This window comes from Dermacentor silvarum, chromosome 10 (genome assembly GCF_013339745.2).
Source record: "Dermacentor silvarum isolate Dsil-2018 chromosome 10, BIME_Dsil_1.4, whole genome shotgun sequence".
Taxonomy (NCBI): domain Eukaryota; kingdom Metazoa; phylum Arthropoda; class Arachnida; order Ixodida; family Ixodidae; genus Dermacentor; species Dermacentor silvarum.
In genome coordinates, this window is record NC_051163.1 from 101964619 (window position 1) to 101983026 (window position 18408).

General features: G+C 50.8%; 1 protein-coding gene across 1 annotated transcript; it reads left to right on the top strand.

Annotated features, from left to right (window-relative positions):
• Positions 1-17184: 17184 nt before the first annotated feature.
• Positions 17185-18150, top strand: LOC119431722 (uncharacterized protein K02A2.6-like). The gene has a single exon (XM_037699196.1). It carries the CDS (start codon positions 17185-17187, stop codon positions 18148-18150), a length of 966 nt encoding a protein of 321 aa, XP_037555124.1.
• The last annotated feature ends 258 nt before the right edge of the window (positions 18151-18408 follow it).

Below are 18408 nucleotides of genomic sequence, written 5' to 3' on the forward strand. Positions count from 1 at the left end.
GGGTCATTTATTGCTGTAGGACCTCGAGCGCCGAAAACAGTTCTTGTTAGTCATTCTATATGCTCATCTTTGACCATATAAGACGTACGTGGAAATTGTTTCCCGTGTCAATACTTCAAAAAAAGAAAAGAAAGAGAAGGAAAGAAAGCGGAGTAAACAGAATGCGGAGTAATTGGTACGGGGTTATTTATTGCAGTCGGACCTCGAGCGCCGAAAACGGTTTCAGTTAGCCATTCTATATGCTAACCTTTGGCGGTAAGCCGTACATGGAATTTTTTTTTTCCAGTCGATACTTCAAAAAAGAAAAAAAAAAGAAAGCCTGCGCGGTAGCCTAATTATCCCTATATCGTGGATACGGCGTTGCGCTGCTAAACTGGAGCTCGCGGGTTCAATCCAGGTCACGGAATTCGATGGGAACGAAATGGGAAAAAGACTCGTGTACTTCTATTTAGGTGCACGTTAAAGAACCATGGGTGGCAAAAACTAAACCGGGTGCCTCATAATCATATGGTGGTTTTGCCACGTAAAACCGAAGAATTTGCTTATATTAAAAAAGAAAAAGAAAAAAGCAGGTGACTGCGTTCTCCGGCTTATTTCTGGAGGTGTAAACATAAATTATTCTCGGGTCTGATTTCCGAGAAAGACATGTGACGCTTATCCTATATTTCATGCATAAATGTAATGCCGTTCCCAAATGTGTGACAGTGTTGCCAGGTTTGGCTATATATAGCCAAATTGGGCTACAGGAAAAAAATTTTGGCGTCGACATGGACGAGTTGGCTATGTGGCTATATTTGGGCTACTGAAAATCTGCGGCTTGGCTTTGTTTGAGCTATAAGTGGTGCCCTAATCCACGCTCCAGAGGTCGCTTTGATCGGGTAGAAGCAAATATCGAAGGCTTGGTTTTAGCTGGCTGAGCCGGCTGAGCGGTTGTGCATGTGTGCGTGCTCGAAATGACCACCCCTCCCCTTCCCTTCGCTCTCTGTTCCGTTGTCTGAGCCGGTGGCTTTGATCTTTGATACACTTAAACATACACCCCGCTTGACCGTTATGCACCCGATCCCCGGTCATGGGGATGAATCTGGGAGTAGTGGGTTTTTCACAGTACGCTGTACTAACATGGGTATGCTCAGGAAGGGAGAGCAATAACATAGGGTCGGGGCCGTCGGGCGATCGGGGCGCCGACATGAAAGAATGGAAGCACGGATGGATGAGGCGCCCCAGTGTGTTCATGGCCATGTCTTAATTCTGGATGAAGTATCGCGCCGGGCACAGCATTCGACTGCGCGATCTCGCGCGAAGCTTTACATCCATTTTCCTTCACCTGCTAGATGAATTTTATTGCGATAGCAATTATATGGACACTTGAACCGGATTTCTGCCGTCGTCGTCGCCGTCGCCGTGAGGTTCCCTATAGATAAAATCTTCGCCGCGCGCCGTATGCCCGAGAGGAAGCGTGCGGGGACGCGCGCTATCACGGAGAGCGAACGCACTCAATCTCCCACGCGCAAGCAAGGAAGCAGGAAGCCAGCGCCGGAGGGAGCAAGGGGGGGGGGGGGGGGGGGGGGGGGCGCACTTCTTTGCCAACAACCGCGCTCGTCGCTCGCTCGCACCGTCTCTTATCTCCACACGGCATTCGCCGCTCAGTTTCCGTTGAAGCGATAGACCGCACGTACTTTCGCCCGCTGCGGCGTATGCTTGCTGCCAGCGTTTTGACAGTCGTTGTCTGCTGTCATTCAGTGTGATCTCTTCGTGTTTGTGCGCGCTCACACCACGCTTGTTCATTCAGTTCGTAATAGTCGGGCCACATTTTCCAACGCACGCTACACACGCAATGCTGCCCGGATCGGCAGTGCAGCGCTACAGGTGTGTCCCTTCGCACGCGCTGCCCACGGGAAGCGCTTCTCATCAACACCACTGTTTCACACGCGCCTTCTCGTGGTCGTCGAGTCTCTCTTCATGTCGGTCTACTTCTCACCTTACTTCGTATGACATTGCTGTGTTGCTATCGCATTCATTGCTTCGCCCTTAGGGCGAAACTGTGACCTTTTTTTTTTTTTGTTCGTGCTTACATTCGAGCTTCATTTCGATAGGCTGGATGTAAGATTGGATCCTCCTCAGAGAGGAGAATCCAAACATGAGGAAGTGGGCCAAGTATGCAAGAACGTATAAAAAATAATGGGAGCAAGACCACTAGCCAAAGGTGGGTTCTGGTGCTTTTACTTCTAGATGGTTTGCCCGTTATGTCAGGGATGCAGATACTCATGGATTGACGGGCTTGTGTCCAAGCGTCCTTGAGTGTCAGCTTCACGTTTCGGCACAGCTGGTCTGAGAGACGGGAGTTGCGGAGGCCGACAACGAACCGGTCGCGTACGAGCCTTTCATCGACAGCAGTTGACAGATAGTTACAGCGCTTAACCATCCTGCGCAATTCTTGCGTAGTACGTGTCGACGCTTTCGTCGGGTAGCTGAATACGTCTGTGGAACCGCGACGTCTCGTAAAGCTCGTTTGCCGGGTGCACGAAGTGCTCAGTGAAGCGGGCGGCAACGGCTTGGTATGAGGCGAGCGACAGGGTGTCGAGCGAGAATGTCTCGAGAAGCGGGCGGGCCTCCGGGCCCATGCAGTACAGTAGAGAGCGTACCTGCATGTCTTCTGACGCTTGTGTCAGACCTGAAACCGCTGCGTAGTCTTCGTAGCGGCTGAGCCATGTCGCCCACGTTGGCGGGTTCGCGAAGTCGAACGGTGCCGGTGGCTGGAAGTTGACACCGTACAGTTTCGGCGGCTCGCCGGTCTCGAGGGACATCTTGGAGCCTTCCTATCGTGGTGGGGGCTCATGCAGCGGGGACGTTATCCATCCCACTTTGACACCATGTGACGTGGTTAGTGCCGCGGGGGCACGGGCACGCCGAGACGGACCGACACGTACACGCCGCTTGCTCAGACGAAAAGCGGCTCCCTCCTCCCGCCCAAACATAAATATATATGTATACACACACAGGTTACAGGGGGCGCCACACTCTGGTGGCAGCCCGACAAAAGGGACTGAACTGTGGCGACCTCTACAGAAGGGATATCCCAAGGCAACTAGAAAGTTTGAGGTACAGTTTAAGTTAGGCGATACTACAGTGGTGAGGAAAAAGCCATATAATATGTCACGGGAGAAGAGACTGTGGCTGAAGAACGAGCTTCAAAAGATGTTGGATGCACAGATAATTCGTCCATCCACGTCTACATTCGCGTCGCCCATCACTATTGCACCTAAGGAAGATGGAAGCCTCCGACTCTGCACGGATTACAGGCAAATTAATAAGCACACAGAGCTTTTTCCTTTCCCTATGCCACGAATAGACTCTATCATAGATGAGACGGGTGGCTGGCTGCAGAGTGTTTTCGCGTATTGATTTATGTAAAGGATTTTGGCAAGTTTCACTTTCTGAAGAATACAATACTCTGCCTTCATAACGCCTTTTCACATTTAAGAGTATAATCGACTCCCGTTTGGATGGAAGAACTCACCCTCTTGATTCCAGAAGATGATGAATGACGTCTTGCGACCGTTTCTTGGGAAGTTTTGTAACGTGTACATCGACGATATATTAATTTACTCTCGCAATGAGGAGGAGCACTCAGAGCACCTTGCTAGTGTACTTCAAGCATTGAGTGACGCGGAGCTCAAGATTAATGACAAGAAAAGTGAGTTTTTCCAAAGAAAAGTTGTGTTTCTGGGTACAGTATTTGGTGGCCAAAACAAGGCAACAAAGCAGGAATCAGTCGAACGAATCTCAGAAATGCAGAAACCGTACGACATACACTTTTTGCGGGTATTTCTCGGCTTTGCGGGGCATTTTCGGGCTTTCATTAAAGATTATGCCACGAAAACAAAGTGCCTTACAGAAATGACCAAGAAGAGTGTGCCATTTCGGTGGACAGCAGAGTGTGATTCCGTTTAACAAAGCCTTGTGAAAATCATTTCGTCCAACCCAATTCTGACGCTTCCAGACTTCAAGTTGCCCTTCGAGCTGAACACCGACGCTTCTCATTACGGCACAGGTGCAGTGCTTTACCAGAGGGATGCCGAAGCTCCACGGAGCCGGCAACAAAAGGTCGTGGGATAGTATTCGTATACATTCTCGAAAGCGCAACTGAATTACACGACTACGGAGAAAAAAGCTTAGGCAGTCCTAATGGCCGTACGCTATTTTAGACCTTACCTGGATGGCAGGAGCTTCACGCTCTTTACCGATCATCAAGCCTTAACGTATATCCTTAACCTCGCTGAGCCTAGGGGAAAAATCGCGTGGTGGGTGAGTGAACTACAGCAGTTTGTGTCCGTGGCCGATCACAGACCTGGACATCACTTGAAGGAGGCGGACGCACTCTCGATACTTGCGGTAACCCCAGATCAGGAGACTATCAGCGGAACTCTGCTGTGGGAGGGAACTGAAGAACTGGAGTTACACGATGGAAAGTTCGTAGTCCCTGAAACATTGGTGCCTCGAATCTTGGAACTTTATCATGACTCCCCGGACTCTGGCGGGCACAACGGGTTCTGGCGAACTTATCGCAAGATTCTTCATCGTTTCCGTTGGAAACACTTGAAAGACGACGTCCAGCGATACGTCCAGTCTTGCCATCAATGTCAAGTCCATAAAGTAAAGTACCTTCAGAGAATAGACGAGATGGTCCTACCTCGACATTCTGACATCTTGTGGGAGTCGCTACCACAGCAAAGGCAGCCGGTCTGGTGCTCGTTGCTGGACTCAGCCATCCGACTTGGCTGCGGCCTTCTGACGAACTTCTGCCGCTCTTGCTTTGTTCGTACTGCGTGGACGCCCTCTGTGATTGGTCCATCTCCCATCTGCTGTACGTTGCGTGCCGCCATCTCAGCATCTATCGCCGCATCCTCTGCTTCCTGCAGCGTGAGCGTGTGCTTTGCTAGCAGATTACGACGCACTCCAGCATCCCGTATACCGCAAACAAGCCTGTCCCGCAGCATCCTATCTAGCGCCTGGCCAAAATTGCACCTATTAGCCATCTTCCGTAGCTCGACAATGAAATCGCTTGTCGACTCTTCGGCTTGTTGATTAATTGTGAAAAAACGATAAGACACCGCTATCTCGTTGCCTTTCGGTGCAAAGTGCTCAGCCAGTTTTTGAACCGCTGTTTCGTACGTCAGATCCTGAATCTTGTCAGGCGCACAACGTCCTGCCAAGAAATCTATCGTCTTGGTACTAAGGGCGGCAACAAGTAAGGCCCGACGCTTCTTCGGATCGACAATCTCATGGGCTTCGAAGAAAGCTTCTAATCGCACCTGATATGCTTCCCACTTGTCGTCCCCTTCGTCAAAAATAGGTGGCCCGGCATGCGTTGCCATGCTTTACCCTGGCCGTGGGGGTTAATCACCTCGTCGCCACTGAAGTAACAGACGCCGAAACAGGAATGAACATAGGTTTATTGAGTTAGTCGTTTAAGTAATCAACTGTGGCGTGACGTCATGTCACTCAGGCATTCACGCATGCGCTCGTGGCATTCGCTGATACTACAATAAGATACTTCCAATTTTGTATGAGGTATCATTCAAGGTGACGCGTTATTGGTGGGAGGTATTGCCCTAAGCCATTTAGGGTCGCATGAAAATATATCAACAAAAGTGATTGACCCAAACCAGAAGCATTGCATTGTAATACGTGTGCTACCTGCTTAACCTGTACTATGTCATTGTCATGAGTCGGACGTCGGCGGTATGCGAAAAAGAAGACGACGAAGATCGCGGAGCGTGCCGAACGGCGCGAGCGCTCGAGGCACGCGAACCGAGACGTGGTCGAGGCAGAAGCGAGGCGAAGCAGCATTATCGACGTGGCTATTGAGCTGGAAGGTCGCTTCGTCAGCCATGCTCTGACGACGGAAGAGCGGAGGACCCGGCCACGAAGCTCGTGACGCTGGCAAGGCCCAGGCGTAGCTGTAGTCCTCGGAGACGTCCGGGCGAAGCTCCTGGGACCGGCTGCTGCTGCTCACGGTGGTTCCGGTCTTCTTCGCGAGAATCCCTCTTCCTCGGCCAAGCCCGTTCAACCGATAATCACTGTGACACCGGGTCGCCATGCCGATCGACGTAAGGCGAAGAACGCTTCGCGAAGCCTAACCCGGCGAGTGACACGTCAGCGGCGGCTACCGGGGCACCGGCCAAGCACTCGGTCAGGTCAACGGAACCACGAGGCGTCGGCACTTACGGCACCCGCAACGCTTTGGACGAGCACGACGGGGACTCAACAACAAGAACTCCAAACCGACGGTTCGTAAGAGCCCGCACTTCCTTCCTCCATGATTGCGACGCAGTTAGGCCGAATTTAGGGTGGCCAGACTTTGGCGAGTCAAGGCTAGGACTTACCTAGAGACTTTTAAGGCGGAGCTAGGCTCCGGAACCGAGATAGTTCTTTTTAAGTAGTTTGTATATAATCTGAGTTTGCAGTTTAAGTTCGAGTGGACATTTTTGCTGAATTATGGTTTTAGTTTTGTGTGCCTCACGCTTTTACCGTTCTTGTACATATTAAATCCTGGTTTGCTGTGCTGCCAGTCGTGTCTCTCCTCCATCGAGGGTAGCGCCTGTGTGCAACCCTCCGGCTCCCAAAGAGTAGGTGACAAAAATTGGCGAGCCTGCCAGGATACGTCCCAGCCACCGATACTTGACAGTCGCAGAGATGGAGTTGGAGCGGTTGGCGGCAGTAGCAAAGGATTGGAGCATGACTAAGGAGGAGGCGATGTCATTCTTTGAATATGCTCGGCAAGAACGGGATAAGCATCTGCAACAAGCACGCGAAAATCATGAGCGCGAGAATGAAATTTTAGAGTTGAAGTTAAAGTTGGCAGAGATGAACGCCAGGTCTCGCGAGGGGTCGATTTCCCCCGGATCGGCGTCATCCAACTCGACTTCGCGTAGGCCAAAACAGATTTGCCCCGGGAAATTGATGGCTCCGTTTGATGAGCGTAGAGATGATTTAGATGCGTATTTGCATCGCTTTGAGCGAATAGCGGTCGGGTAAGGCTGGGCAAGGAATGAGTGGGCTAGCGCCTTAAGCCTATGTCTAGTTGGTGAGGCTTTAAGTGTGTGCGGACGGATGCCCGCCGACGAGAGCTTAGGCTATGACAAGGTGAAGAACACTTTATTGCAAAGATTCCGGCTAACCGCTGAGGGTTTCCGCGAAAAGTTCAGGTCATGCAAGCCGGAAGACGCGGAAACTGGAAAACAGTTTGCATGTAGATTGACAAACTACTTTGAAAGATGGATGCAGTTGTCAGAGGCCAACAAGACATATGAAGGGGTACGGGACAAGGTCGTCGGAGAACAATTTCTCGCCAGGTGCAGCGACAGTCTGGCGATATTACTCAAAGAGAGGAAATTAAAAACAGTAGAGGAGATGGCGGCGCATTCAGATCACTTCGTAAAGGCGCAGGGACTAAGGAATTTAGGAAAGAGTGACAAGGACGCGCCAATGGCAGCAGTAGGGGAGACGAGGAATCGGGGTCCAATGAACAGGCAAGCGACGTCGCAAAGATGTTTCCTTTGTAACCGGCTGGGACATATAGCGATGAACTGCCGGGTGAAGGATAATCGACGTGGTCCACCAGTGGTTTGCCAGCTATGTCAAAAGAGAGGTCATGGGGCGGACGAATGCAGATCAAGATATGTGGACAAAGCACATGTATGATGAAATGTAAATAGGATGGGCCGAGAGAAAAGAACATGCCCGTGGTGGAGGGAGAAGTACAAGGACACAGGGCCACAGTATTGAGAGACACGGGGGCGAACACCGTCTTGGTCAGGGAGAGTCTGGTACCATCCGAAAGCATGACCGGCTATTTCAAACCAGTCATTTTGGCGGACAGGTCCGTTAAGTATTTGCCAGAGGCGCAAATTCAAGTATCGACACCATTTTTTACGGGATTGGTCACAGCTAGGTGTGTAGAAGATCCTCTGTACGACCTGATTTTGGGGAATGTATCAGGGGCGAGAAGGGCGGATGACCCAGACCCTAACTGGAAGAGGACAGAGGATTTAGAGAAGAGGGAAAACCAGAAGCGCTAGAAGAGGAGACACCTGAGGTAGAGGTAGCAGCGGCAGTACAAACTCGAGCTAGGAGTAAGAGTACTAAACCCTTAACACCGTTGCCAGTCACGAACATTAAGGGGTTGAGCATAACGGCGGCTGAATTCAAGGAATTACAGGAGAAAGACTAGTCGTAGCAGAAGTGCGTACAGAAGATAGGAGAAGTGGTACGAAGGAAGGGAAGTCGAAACGTGGTGGAGTTTTTCAAAAAGAACGATTTATTATACCGCAGGTGTGTGTTCAATTCGGGAAGAGAGGTGAAGCAGCTGGTGGTCCCGAAGGAACTGAGGGATAGAGTACTGAAATTAGGGCATGATAATGTAATGGCAGGCCACCAGGGAATAAAAGACACGTTAGAAAAAATAACAGATTTCTTTTGGATCGGGGTACAGAGCGATGTGAGGAGATACGTCAGGTCATGTGGCGTGTGTCAAAAGACGATGGCTAAGGGGAAAACGAGAAGACTGGTGTTTGCATGATGATTGCTGAAGGGAAGGACACAGGGAGACTAGATAGTGCCCATGACGCCATAAAGAAGCTCACGACTGGAGAGCCCTTGATTCAGGTTAACCGGGATAAGAGGATGGACAACATCCCGATCAAGGTTTATATACCCGAAGAGCAGAAGAGAGTAGAGAAAGAAGTGACTTCACCTCGGAAAGGTAGGAGGTCGATAAGTGACGTTGAGTCCAGGGAGCACCACGCACTAGACATGATGGGACATTGGGACTCCGAGGAAAAGGTCGAAGGAGATAGATACCCGAATCGCCTTAAACGTGTAACGCGCAAGCGCAGAAGATGGAAAAGAGATAGGGCAGGTGCAATGGTTAGAATCAAAAGGAAAACCATGTAGGACTGGCACGCGGAAGATTGCAGGGCTCCGAAATGTGTATATAGAGGAAGTAATTGAAACAGTACCTATGTATATATAGGGTATGTGGAGTATTAGACAATATGTTTCGATGCAAAGTTGGTTCATGTAGAGTGTTTCGGAACATTAAACTAGTGAACGTTGCGAAGAGTTGAGTGAAGTGCATTAGGTGGTGAAATGCGTATAAAGTGAACTCTTAAACGTGGTGAACAGTGCGTCTGGTGAATTGTGCGGAACAGTGTGGTGTTGTGCGGTGCATCAAGACTTCACATGAACCAGCACCAATGTCACTACGATGAGTCACAGGCATCACCCGAAGGTCACCCCCTCCCCCCCCCCCCCCCCCACAGATCGGGAGCAAGCAGTTTTTTGAAGCAAAAAACTCATCAAAACAGGGGCCCATGTCATGAGTCGGACGTCGGCGGTATGCGAAAAAGAAGACGACGAAGATCGCGGAGCGTGCCGAACGGCGCGAGCGCTCGAGGCGCGCGAACCGAGGCGTGGTTGAGGCAGAAGCAAGGCGAAGCAGCATTATCGACGTGGCTATTGAGCTGGAAGGTCGCTTCGTCAGCCATGCTCTGACGGCGGGAGAGCGGAGGACCCGGCCACGAAGCTCGTGACGCTGGCAAGGCCCAGGCGTAGCTGTAGTCCTCGGAGACGTCCGGGCGAAGCTCCTGGGACCGGCTGCTGCTGCTCACTGTGGTTCCGGTCTTCTTCGCGAGAATCCCTCTTCCTCGGTCAAGCCTGTTCAACCGATAATCACCGTGACACCGGGTCGCCATGCCGATCGACGTAAGGCGAAGAACGCTTCGCGAAGCCTAACCCGGCGAGTGACACGTCAGCGGCGGCTACCGGGGCACCAGCCACGTACTCGGTCAGGTCAACGGAACCGCGAGGCGTCGGCACTTACGGTACCCGCAACGCTTTGGACGAGCACGACGGGGACTCAACAACAAGAACACCAAACCGACGGTCCGTAAGAGCCCGCATTTCCTTCCTCCATGATTGCGACGCAGTTAGGCCGAGTTTAGGGTGGCCAGACTTTGGAGAGTCAAGGCTAGGACTGACCTAGAGACTTTAAAGGCGGAGCTAGGCTCCGGAACCGAGATAGTTCTTTTTCAGTAGTTTGTATTTAATCTGAGTTTGGTGTTTAAGTTCGAGTGGACATTTTTGCTGAATTATGGTTTTGGTTTTGTGTGCCTCACGCTTTTACCGTTCTTGTACATATTAAATCCTGGTTTGCTGTGCTGCCAGTCGTGTCTCTACTCCATCGAGGGTAGCGACTGTGTGCAACCCTCCGGCTCCTAAAAAGTAGGTGACAGTCATGTTTAAGTATGAAAAAAAGGCGACAGCTAGACAGTGCAAAAAGCCAAACTTGCTTTCGGTTTAATATAAAATGCGATTTAACTTTTTAATGAAGATAGCAGATCATTTACCTGCAGAATGGTTAACTGTTTTAAACTGATTATATTTTGCAGAGAGGCTCTCAGACTTGTTTGACAAGTTGATAAGTGCCTTTTTGATAAGACAAAGGAAGGCTTAAATAAGACAAAGGAAGGCTTTGTGATAAGACAAAGGAAGGCTTAAATTTATTTTTAATGTGAGTCAAACTTCTTGCTTGGCACACATTTCTAATTGAAGTTCCAGTTTGCACATTCTCATTTCCTCTTTCGCTTTTCTCCCTCGTCTGTGGAGGTTTTGCTTGCCTGTGTCTGCAAGAACCGTCACGCGTGACCTGCGACAGAAAGCATTTGTGGGCAGCCAGTGTTCTCCTACAAAGACTGGCCTGCTTTGGCTGCGACAGAATCATCTTGAAGGTCTATGCATGGCCACCTTCGCTGCTATTTGTCACTCTTGTTAATTACACGTTCTGCATCTTTTCTCATTTATTAGGTAATAAAGTTTGACTGTGTGACATGGTGTGAAGTAGAAGTCTCGTAGCATTTTGGCTTGCAGTCACGTTCTATGCACTTCTTGAAAATCTCATCGTACAGTGTGTGTAAAAAATAACAGTATATTCTAATTTATCTTTCAGTTCTGGTAACATGCAATATGCAAGGGATTCACTAATGGAGGGTATGCCGAAGAACTGGCCATTATTTCTGCGTGATGCTCTGCAAGCATATCACGATACTAAACAAGGGACACCCACAAAGTAAGTTACAATTTAGTTTTAATTGAGGCACCGACATTAGAAAATATTTGTATAGCCGGATAGAGTGGTGCGCAGAGTGCTTTTGCAGATGTGAATCATTCTTTATTTTTAAGAATTCATTGCAGCACAGCTTCCTGTTTCCTATACTTGTGGAATGCTATTCTCCCGGCTGTAACTGATAACCGGATGTCATCTCTGCCTGAACCGCAGCATCAATGACAAAATTGTTTCCCTGCTAGAAACTATTTCAGCTCGCAGGAGACCCAGCACGGCAAATTTTTGTCGTCAGTGATGTGTTTCATGCAGAGGTGACATCGGCATACAATACAGATTTTGTTTTATATACAAAGTAATTGTGACCGGTGGCACTCAATTGATTGGTCTAAGCAAAATGCGCTAGTCGACCAATCGGGGTGTGCTACACAATTCCCATGGTTCACATCTGGAAAAACAACCTGTGCGTCACTCTACCCGACAATATAAATGTTTTTTTTTTCTGGTGTCCACGCCTCATTTAAAATAAATTGTAACGGTGGACAAACCTCGTGTTACTGTAGCCGCTGCCACAAAAATTTGAGAGAGTGTCTTGTAATACACAGTAGAGCTAGGCTATGGTGTCAGCCATCTTCTTTATTCCGAACGCCTCGTCACTTCGTCGTCTTCGTTAAGACACCCTGTAATTTCTTCACAACGTCCCCACGTACACTCCCCCTCTTTGAAGACTCATCCCTCCTGGGATGATACATAAATACGTTCCCAATGATTTCAAACTCGAGCACGCCGTCATCGTTGACGTAACCAACTCTCTTGAGAACACCTTTTTGCACTGCAGTTCGCACCACGCGATACGGTCTCATGTAAACCTGCTTCATACCCGGAAGATATTTTCTGACGAGTACTAAATCGTTCAGCTGTATACGGGGTATCCGCGTGTTGTGGCGGCGGTCGAAATTCCACTTCATATCTTCGCGGTATCGCTGGTATGCTTCTGCAGTTTTCCGCTTCTCGCACAATTGCAGGCGGTCAGCAATACCAAGTTGTTATTCAGCAGGGAGCACCGGTGTCTTTCCAAATGCTGAGAAACAGGGACTATAGCCAATGCTTGCAGTGTACGACCGATTCTGATGAGCTACAGCGGCCTCCAAGCAGCACTTCCATCCGCCTTTTAAACTGGGATAAATGGAAATAAACTGTTTCAAGTCTCGTATGATTCTTTCAGCCATGCCATTTCCTGCAGGATGGTAGGGCGCGCAGCGTCGCAAAACAGCTCCTTGTTCCTTCGCCCACTCTTGCAGACGCTTGCCTACAAATGCTGGTCCATTGCCCGATATTACTACTTTGGCATTCTTAAAGATCTCTCGGCTCAAAAGGGCAATCACACTATTTGCGTCTTCGATCCCTACCCGGTCGTGCGGCTACTATTCTAGTGCACTGGTCTATTGCCACTAGGAAAGACTGTGTTTTCCTTACTCCTGTATCCTTTTTCTTAAGCTCTGCAAAATCCACTTGGTTGACTTCAAACGGTATGTCAGAATGTCGAGGTAGGACCATCTCGTCTATTCTCTGAGGGTACTTTACTTTATGGACTTGACAGTGATGGCAAGACTGGACGTATCGCTGGACGTCGTCTTTCAAGTGTTCCCAACGGAAACGATGAAGACTCTTGCGACAAGTTCGCCAGAACCCGTCGTGCCCGCCAGAGTCCGGGGAGTCATGATAAAGTTCCAAGATTCGAGGCACCAATGTTTCAGGGACTACGAACTTTCCATCGTGTAACTCCAGTTCTTCAGTTCCCTCCCACAGCCGAGTTGCGCTGATAGTCTCCTGATCTGGGGTTACCGCAAGTCTCGAGAGTGCGTCCGCCTCCTTCAAGTGATGTCCAGGTCTGTGATCGGCCACGGACACAAACTGCTGTAGTTCACTCACCCACCACGCGATTTTTCCCCTAGGCTCAGCGAGGTTAAGGATATACGTTAAGGCTTGATGATCGGTAAAGAGCGTGAAGCTCCTGCTATCCAGGTAAGGTCTAAAATAGCGTACGGCCATTAGGACTGCCTAAGCTTTTTTCTCCGTAGTCGTGTAATTCAGTTGCGCTTTCGAGAATGTATACAAATAATATCCCACGACCTTTTGTTGCCGGCTCCGTGGAGCTTCGGCATCCCTCTGGTAAAGCACTGCACCTGTGCCGTAATGAGAAGCGTCGGGGTTCAGCTCGAAGGGCAACTTGAAGTCTGAAGCGTCACAATTGGGTTGGACGAAATGATTTTCACAAGGCTTTGTTAAACAGAATCACACTCTGCTGTCCACCGAAATGGCACACTCTTCTTGGTCATTTCTGTAAGGCACTTTGTTTTCGTGGCATAATCTTTAATGAAAGCCCGAAAATGCCCCGCAAAGCCGAGAAATACCCGCAAAAAGTGTATGTCGTACGGTTTCTGCATTTCTGAGATTCGTTCGACTGATTCCTGCTTTGTTGCCTTGTTTTGGCCACCAAATACTGTACCCAGAAACACAACTTTTCTTTGGAAAAACTCACTTTTCTTGTCATTAATCTTGAGCTCCGCGTCACTCAATGCTTGAAGTACACTAGCAAGGTGCTCTGAGTGCTCCTCCTCATTGCGAGAGTAAATTAATATATCGTCGATGTACACGTTACAAAACTTCCCAAGAAACGGTCGCAAGACGTCATTCATCATCTTCTGGAATCAAGAGGGTGAGTTCTTCCATCCAAACGGGAGTCGATTATACTCTTAAATGTGAAAAGGCGTTATGAAGGCAGAGTATTGTATTCTTCAGAAAGTGAAACTTGCCAAAATCCTTTACATAAATCAATACGCGAAAACACTCTGCAGCCAGCCACCCGTCTCATCTATGATAGAGTCTATTCGTGGCATAGGGAAAGGAAAAAGCTCTGTCTGCTTATTAATTTGCCTGTAATCCGTGCAGAGTCGGAGGCTTCCATCTTCCTTAGGTGCAATAGTGATGGGCGACGCGAATGTAGACGTGGATGGACGAATTATCTGTGCATCCAACATCCTTTGAAGCTCGTTCTTCAGCCACAGTCTCTTCTCCCGTGACATATTATATGGCTTTTTCCTCACCACTGTAGTATCGCCTAACTTAAACTGTACCTCAAACTTTCTAGTTGCCTTGGGATATCCCTTCTGTAGAGGTCGCCACAGTTCAGTCCCTTTTGTCGGGCTGCCACCAGAGTGTGGCGCCCCCTGTAACCTGTGTGTGTATACATATATATATGTTTGGGCGGGAGGAGGGAGCCCCTTTTTGTCTGAGCAAGCGGAGTGTACGTATCGGTCCGTCTGGGCGTGCCCGTGCCCCCGCGGCACTAACCACGTGACATGGTGTCAAAGTGGGATGGATAACGTCCCCGCTGCATGAGCCCCCACCACGATAGGAAGGCTCCAAGATGTCACTCGAGACCGGCGAGCCGCCGAAACTGTACGGTGTCAACTTCCAGCCACCGGCACCGTTCGACTTCGCGAACCCGCCAACGTGGGCGACATGGCTCAGCAGCTACGAAGACTACGCAGCGGTTTCAGGTCTGACACAAGCGTCAGAAGACATGCAGGTACGCTCTCTACTGTACTGCATGGACCCGGAGGCCCGCCCGCTTCTCGAGACATTCTCGCTCGACACCCTGTCGCTCGCCTCATACCAAGCCGTTGCCGCCCGCTTCACTGAGCACTTCGTGCACCCGGCAAACGAGCTTTACGAGTCGTCGCGGTTCCACAGACGTATTCAGCTACCCGACGAAAGCGTCGACACGTACTACGCAGAATTGCGCAGGATGGTTAAGCGCTGTAACTATCCGTCAACTGCTGTCGAGGAAAGGCTCGTACGCGACCGGTTCGTTGTCGGCCTCCGCAACTCCCGTCTCTCAGACCAGCTGTGCCGAAACGCGAAGCTGACACTCAAGGACGCTTGGACACAAGCCCGTCAATCCAAAGACGCCGGTAGGGAAAAGGCGTTGCCCCAGAACCGCAACGAGCACTCCCGCGAGCTCAACCTCGACGCCACAAAAGCTAACAAGTTCCCCTCTCGTCGTCGCTCCGGAGCTAAGGCTCGTTCGCCGTAGCCGCATGCAGACTGCTCACGCGAGCCGTCGACATGTGAATTCTGCGGCCGCGCGCCTCATCGACGTTCGGACTGCCCGGCCTGACGCTCCGCCTGCAACTTCTGCGAAAAGAAAGGCCACTTTGCCGAAGTATGCCGCTCGCGGAAGTACAAGCAGAACAAGCTCAGCTCCATTCACCTGCACGCCGTCGGGACGCCCGCCGCGGCAAAGCTCGTCGACGTCACCGTTGACGACTACAAAGCGCAGTTCAAGGTTGACTCCGGAGCCGAAGTATCTGCCGTTCCCAGCGACTTTCCTACGTTGCCTGCCAAACTCGACCAAGTCGATACTCTGCTCACTGGCCCGGAAGGACAGCCACTATGCGTGCTAGGCTCGTATCTGGCACGACTTCGGTGGCAAGGAAAACATGCCGTCAACGCCTCTACGTGATCCAGTCTCTCACTGTGCCTCTTCTGGGACTGCCAGCGCTACAAGACCTCCAAGTAGTTCGATTTCTCGACCAACTCTCGACTCCAAAAGCAACGCTGCACGCCGAGCTCTTCAATGGATTGGGCACTCTCAAGGAGGAGTACAATATCCGGTTGAAACCTGACGCAGTACCTTTCTCGCTAAGCGTCCTTCGCAGGATCCCCATCCCGCTGCTCGAGATCGTCCGCCGCGAGATGGACAAATTGGAGAGCGCAGGCGTCATCCGCAAAGTCGACGAGCCAACACCATGGTGCTCCAGTCTCGTCGTCGTCCGGAAAGGTGATGGTTCCTACCAGCTCTGCGTTGACTTGACACAACTGAACAAGGTCGTCCTCTGGGAACGACATATTCTACCAACTGTCGACCAAGTACTTGGCCTCCTAGGCGATGCAACAGTTTTTTCGAAGCTGGACGCGACCGCAAGCTTCCACCAGGTGAAGCTCTCTACAGATTCCCAAGAGCTTACGACGTTCATCACCCCATATGGCCGATACTGCTTTTGCCGGCTCCCCTTTGGCATCACCTCCGCACCAGATTACTTCCAAAAACAGATGGCAAGAATCCTGGAGGGCCAAGGAGTCGCTAATATAATAGATGATATTCTGGTTTTTGGACGCACCCGCCAGGAACATGACGCCAGATTGAGCCAGGTGCTATCTCGCCTTGCAAAAGCAGGCATCACACTGAACCAGGACAAGTATCGTTTTGGGGTACCCGAGGTCTCCTTCGTCGGAGTCGGAGTCTAAGCACACGGCATCAGGCCAGATTCAGGCAAGGTCGAAGCTGTCAAAGCCATGGAAGCTCCAACGGACGTCGCCGGCGTTAGAATACTGCTCGGAATGGTGAATCATCTTGCCAGATTCTTGCCACACACCTCGGACGTCACAGCACCCATCAGAGCCTTTCTGAACAAGTCTGCGAGTTGGGTGTGGCAGCATGAGCATAAGGCAGCATTCGAGAAAATCAAGGGACTCTTGACGTCAGACAGGTGCATGGCCAAGTACCATCCGTCGTACGCCACTACGGTGTCTGCAGACGCAAGCTCATTTGGACTCGGCGCAGTTTTGCTACAGACGCAACCCTCCGGAGAGCGCCGCCAGTCGAGTTCACTTCGAGGTCAATGACCGAGACCGAGCAGCGTTACAGCCAGACCGAAAAAAAAAAGCTTTGGCAACGACGTGGGCTATCCAAAGGTTCGACGAGTTCGTCCGTGGCATCACCTTCGACGTCGAGACTGACCACCTGCCACTCGTTTCACTTCTGGGCAAAATGGAACTCGACATGTTGCCACCTCGTATTCAGACTGTCAGGTGGGATGATGATGTCAGGCAGAAAGTCAGGTGGGATGATGAGGTTAGGAAATTCGCAGGCGCAAGTTGGAATACGCTAGCGCAAGACAGGGGTAATTGCAGATCGCAGGGAGAGGCCTTCGTCCTGCAGTGGACATAAATATAGGCTGATGATGATGATGATTCAAAGACTACGTATGAAGACCATGCGCTACCAGTTCCGTATGCTGCACGTGCCAGGAAAGCTGCTAAGCACGGCCGATACTTTGTCGCGCATCACCCACAAGGCACCCACTCCCCTCGACACTATCGAACTTTTTGCAGCACAGGTAGTCGGCTGCACGTCGGAAGTCTTGCCACTCAGCCCTAAAGACGTGCGGCAGGCGCAAGAGTCTGATGGCGAATGCAAGGCCCTCGTCTCCTACTGCCAGCATGGTTTGCCACAAAACTCCAAGATACCACTGCGCCTCTCCAAGTACAGCTCCGTGGCAGACGAGCCCTCTGTCTGCGACGGTGTTCTGCTGAAAGGCGCCCGGATAGTCATCCCATCGTCCCTTCGGCCGGCGGCCTTGACGCTGTTGCACGAAGGTCACCAGGACATCAACATGACCAAAGCCCTAGCTCGGGAGTCAGTTTGGTGGCCCGGTATCTCGGCAGACATCGCCTCTCTTGTCACCAACTGCGAACAGTGTACTTCCACCCACGTGAACCTTGCAGAGCCCCTGGTCTCCGCGGCCCTACGTGGACGTCCCTGGGAGTTCCTCGGAATAGACTTGTTCCACCTCAACGGCCAGACGTTCATCCTGGTGGTGGACTATTACTCAAGCTTTTCTGAGGTGGTGACCCTGAGGAGCACGACAGCTCAGGCAGTCATCGACGCTCTCAAAGCCGTCATTTCCCGCCATGGAATCACGCAAGAAGTCAGGTTAAACAACGGCCCACCGTTCTCGTCTCAAGAGTTCGCGGCGTTTGCAGCGTCGTATGGCTTTAATCATGTGACCAGCAGTCCACACTACGCTCAGTCTAACGGAGGGGCGAAGAGGATGGCGCGTACAATCAAGGACCTGTTTCGCAAGTCAAAGGACCCTCATTTGGCCCTGCTCAGCTATCGGGATACTATAGGAGTAGACGGCTTTAGTCCAGCCCAGCTGTTGATGGGACGTCAACTCTGAACCAGAGTCCCAAAGCAAGACTTCCAGCTACGCCCCAACTGGCCGCCAAGGATGTGGCTTACAAGCGGAAGCAGGCCGACAACTACAATACGCATCATGGAGCTCGAGACCTACCGCCACTCCAAACAGGTCAGCGTGTCTGGGTGTGACCTGATCAAATGCAGGCCACGGTATTCCGTCCGGGGCAAATACCAATAAGCTATGTGGTTGAAACGGAGCGAGGTGGCACCCTAGAGCGCAACCGGCGTCACCTAGTGC

Excerpts from the sequence above, each read along its gene's own strand:
- LOC119431722 (XM_037699196.1), top strand. The coding sequence starts at position 17,185 with ATGCGCTACCAGTTCCGTATGCTGCACGTGCCAGGAAAGCTGCTAAGC.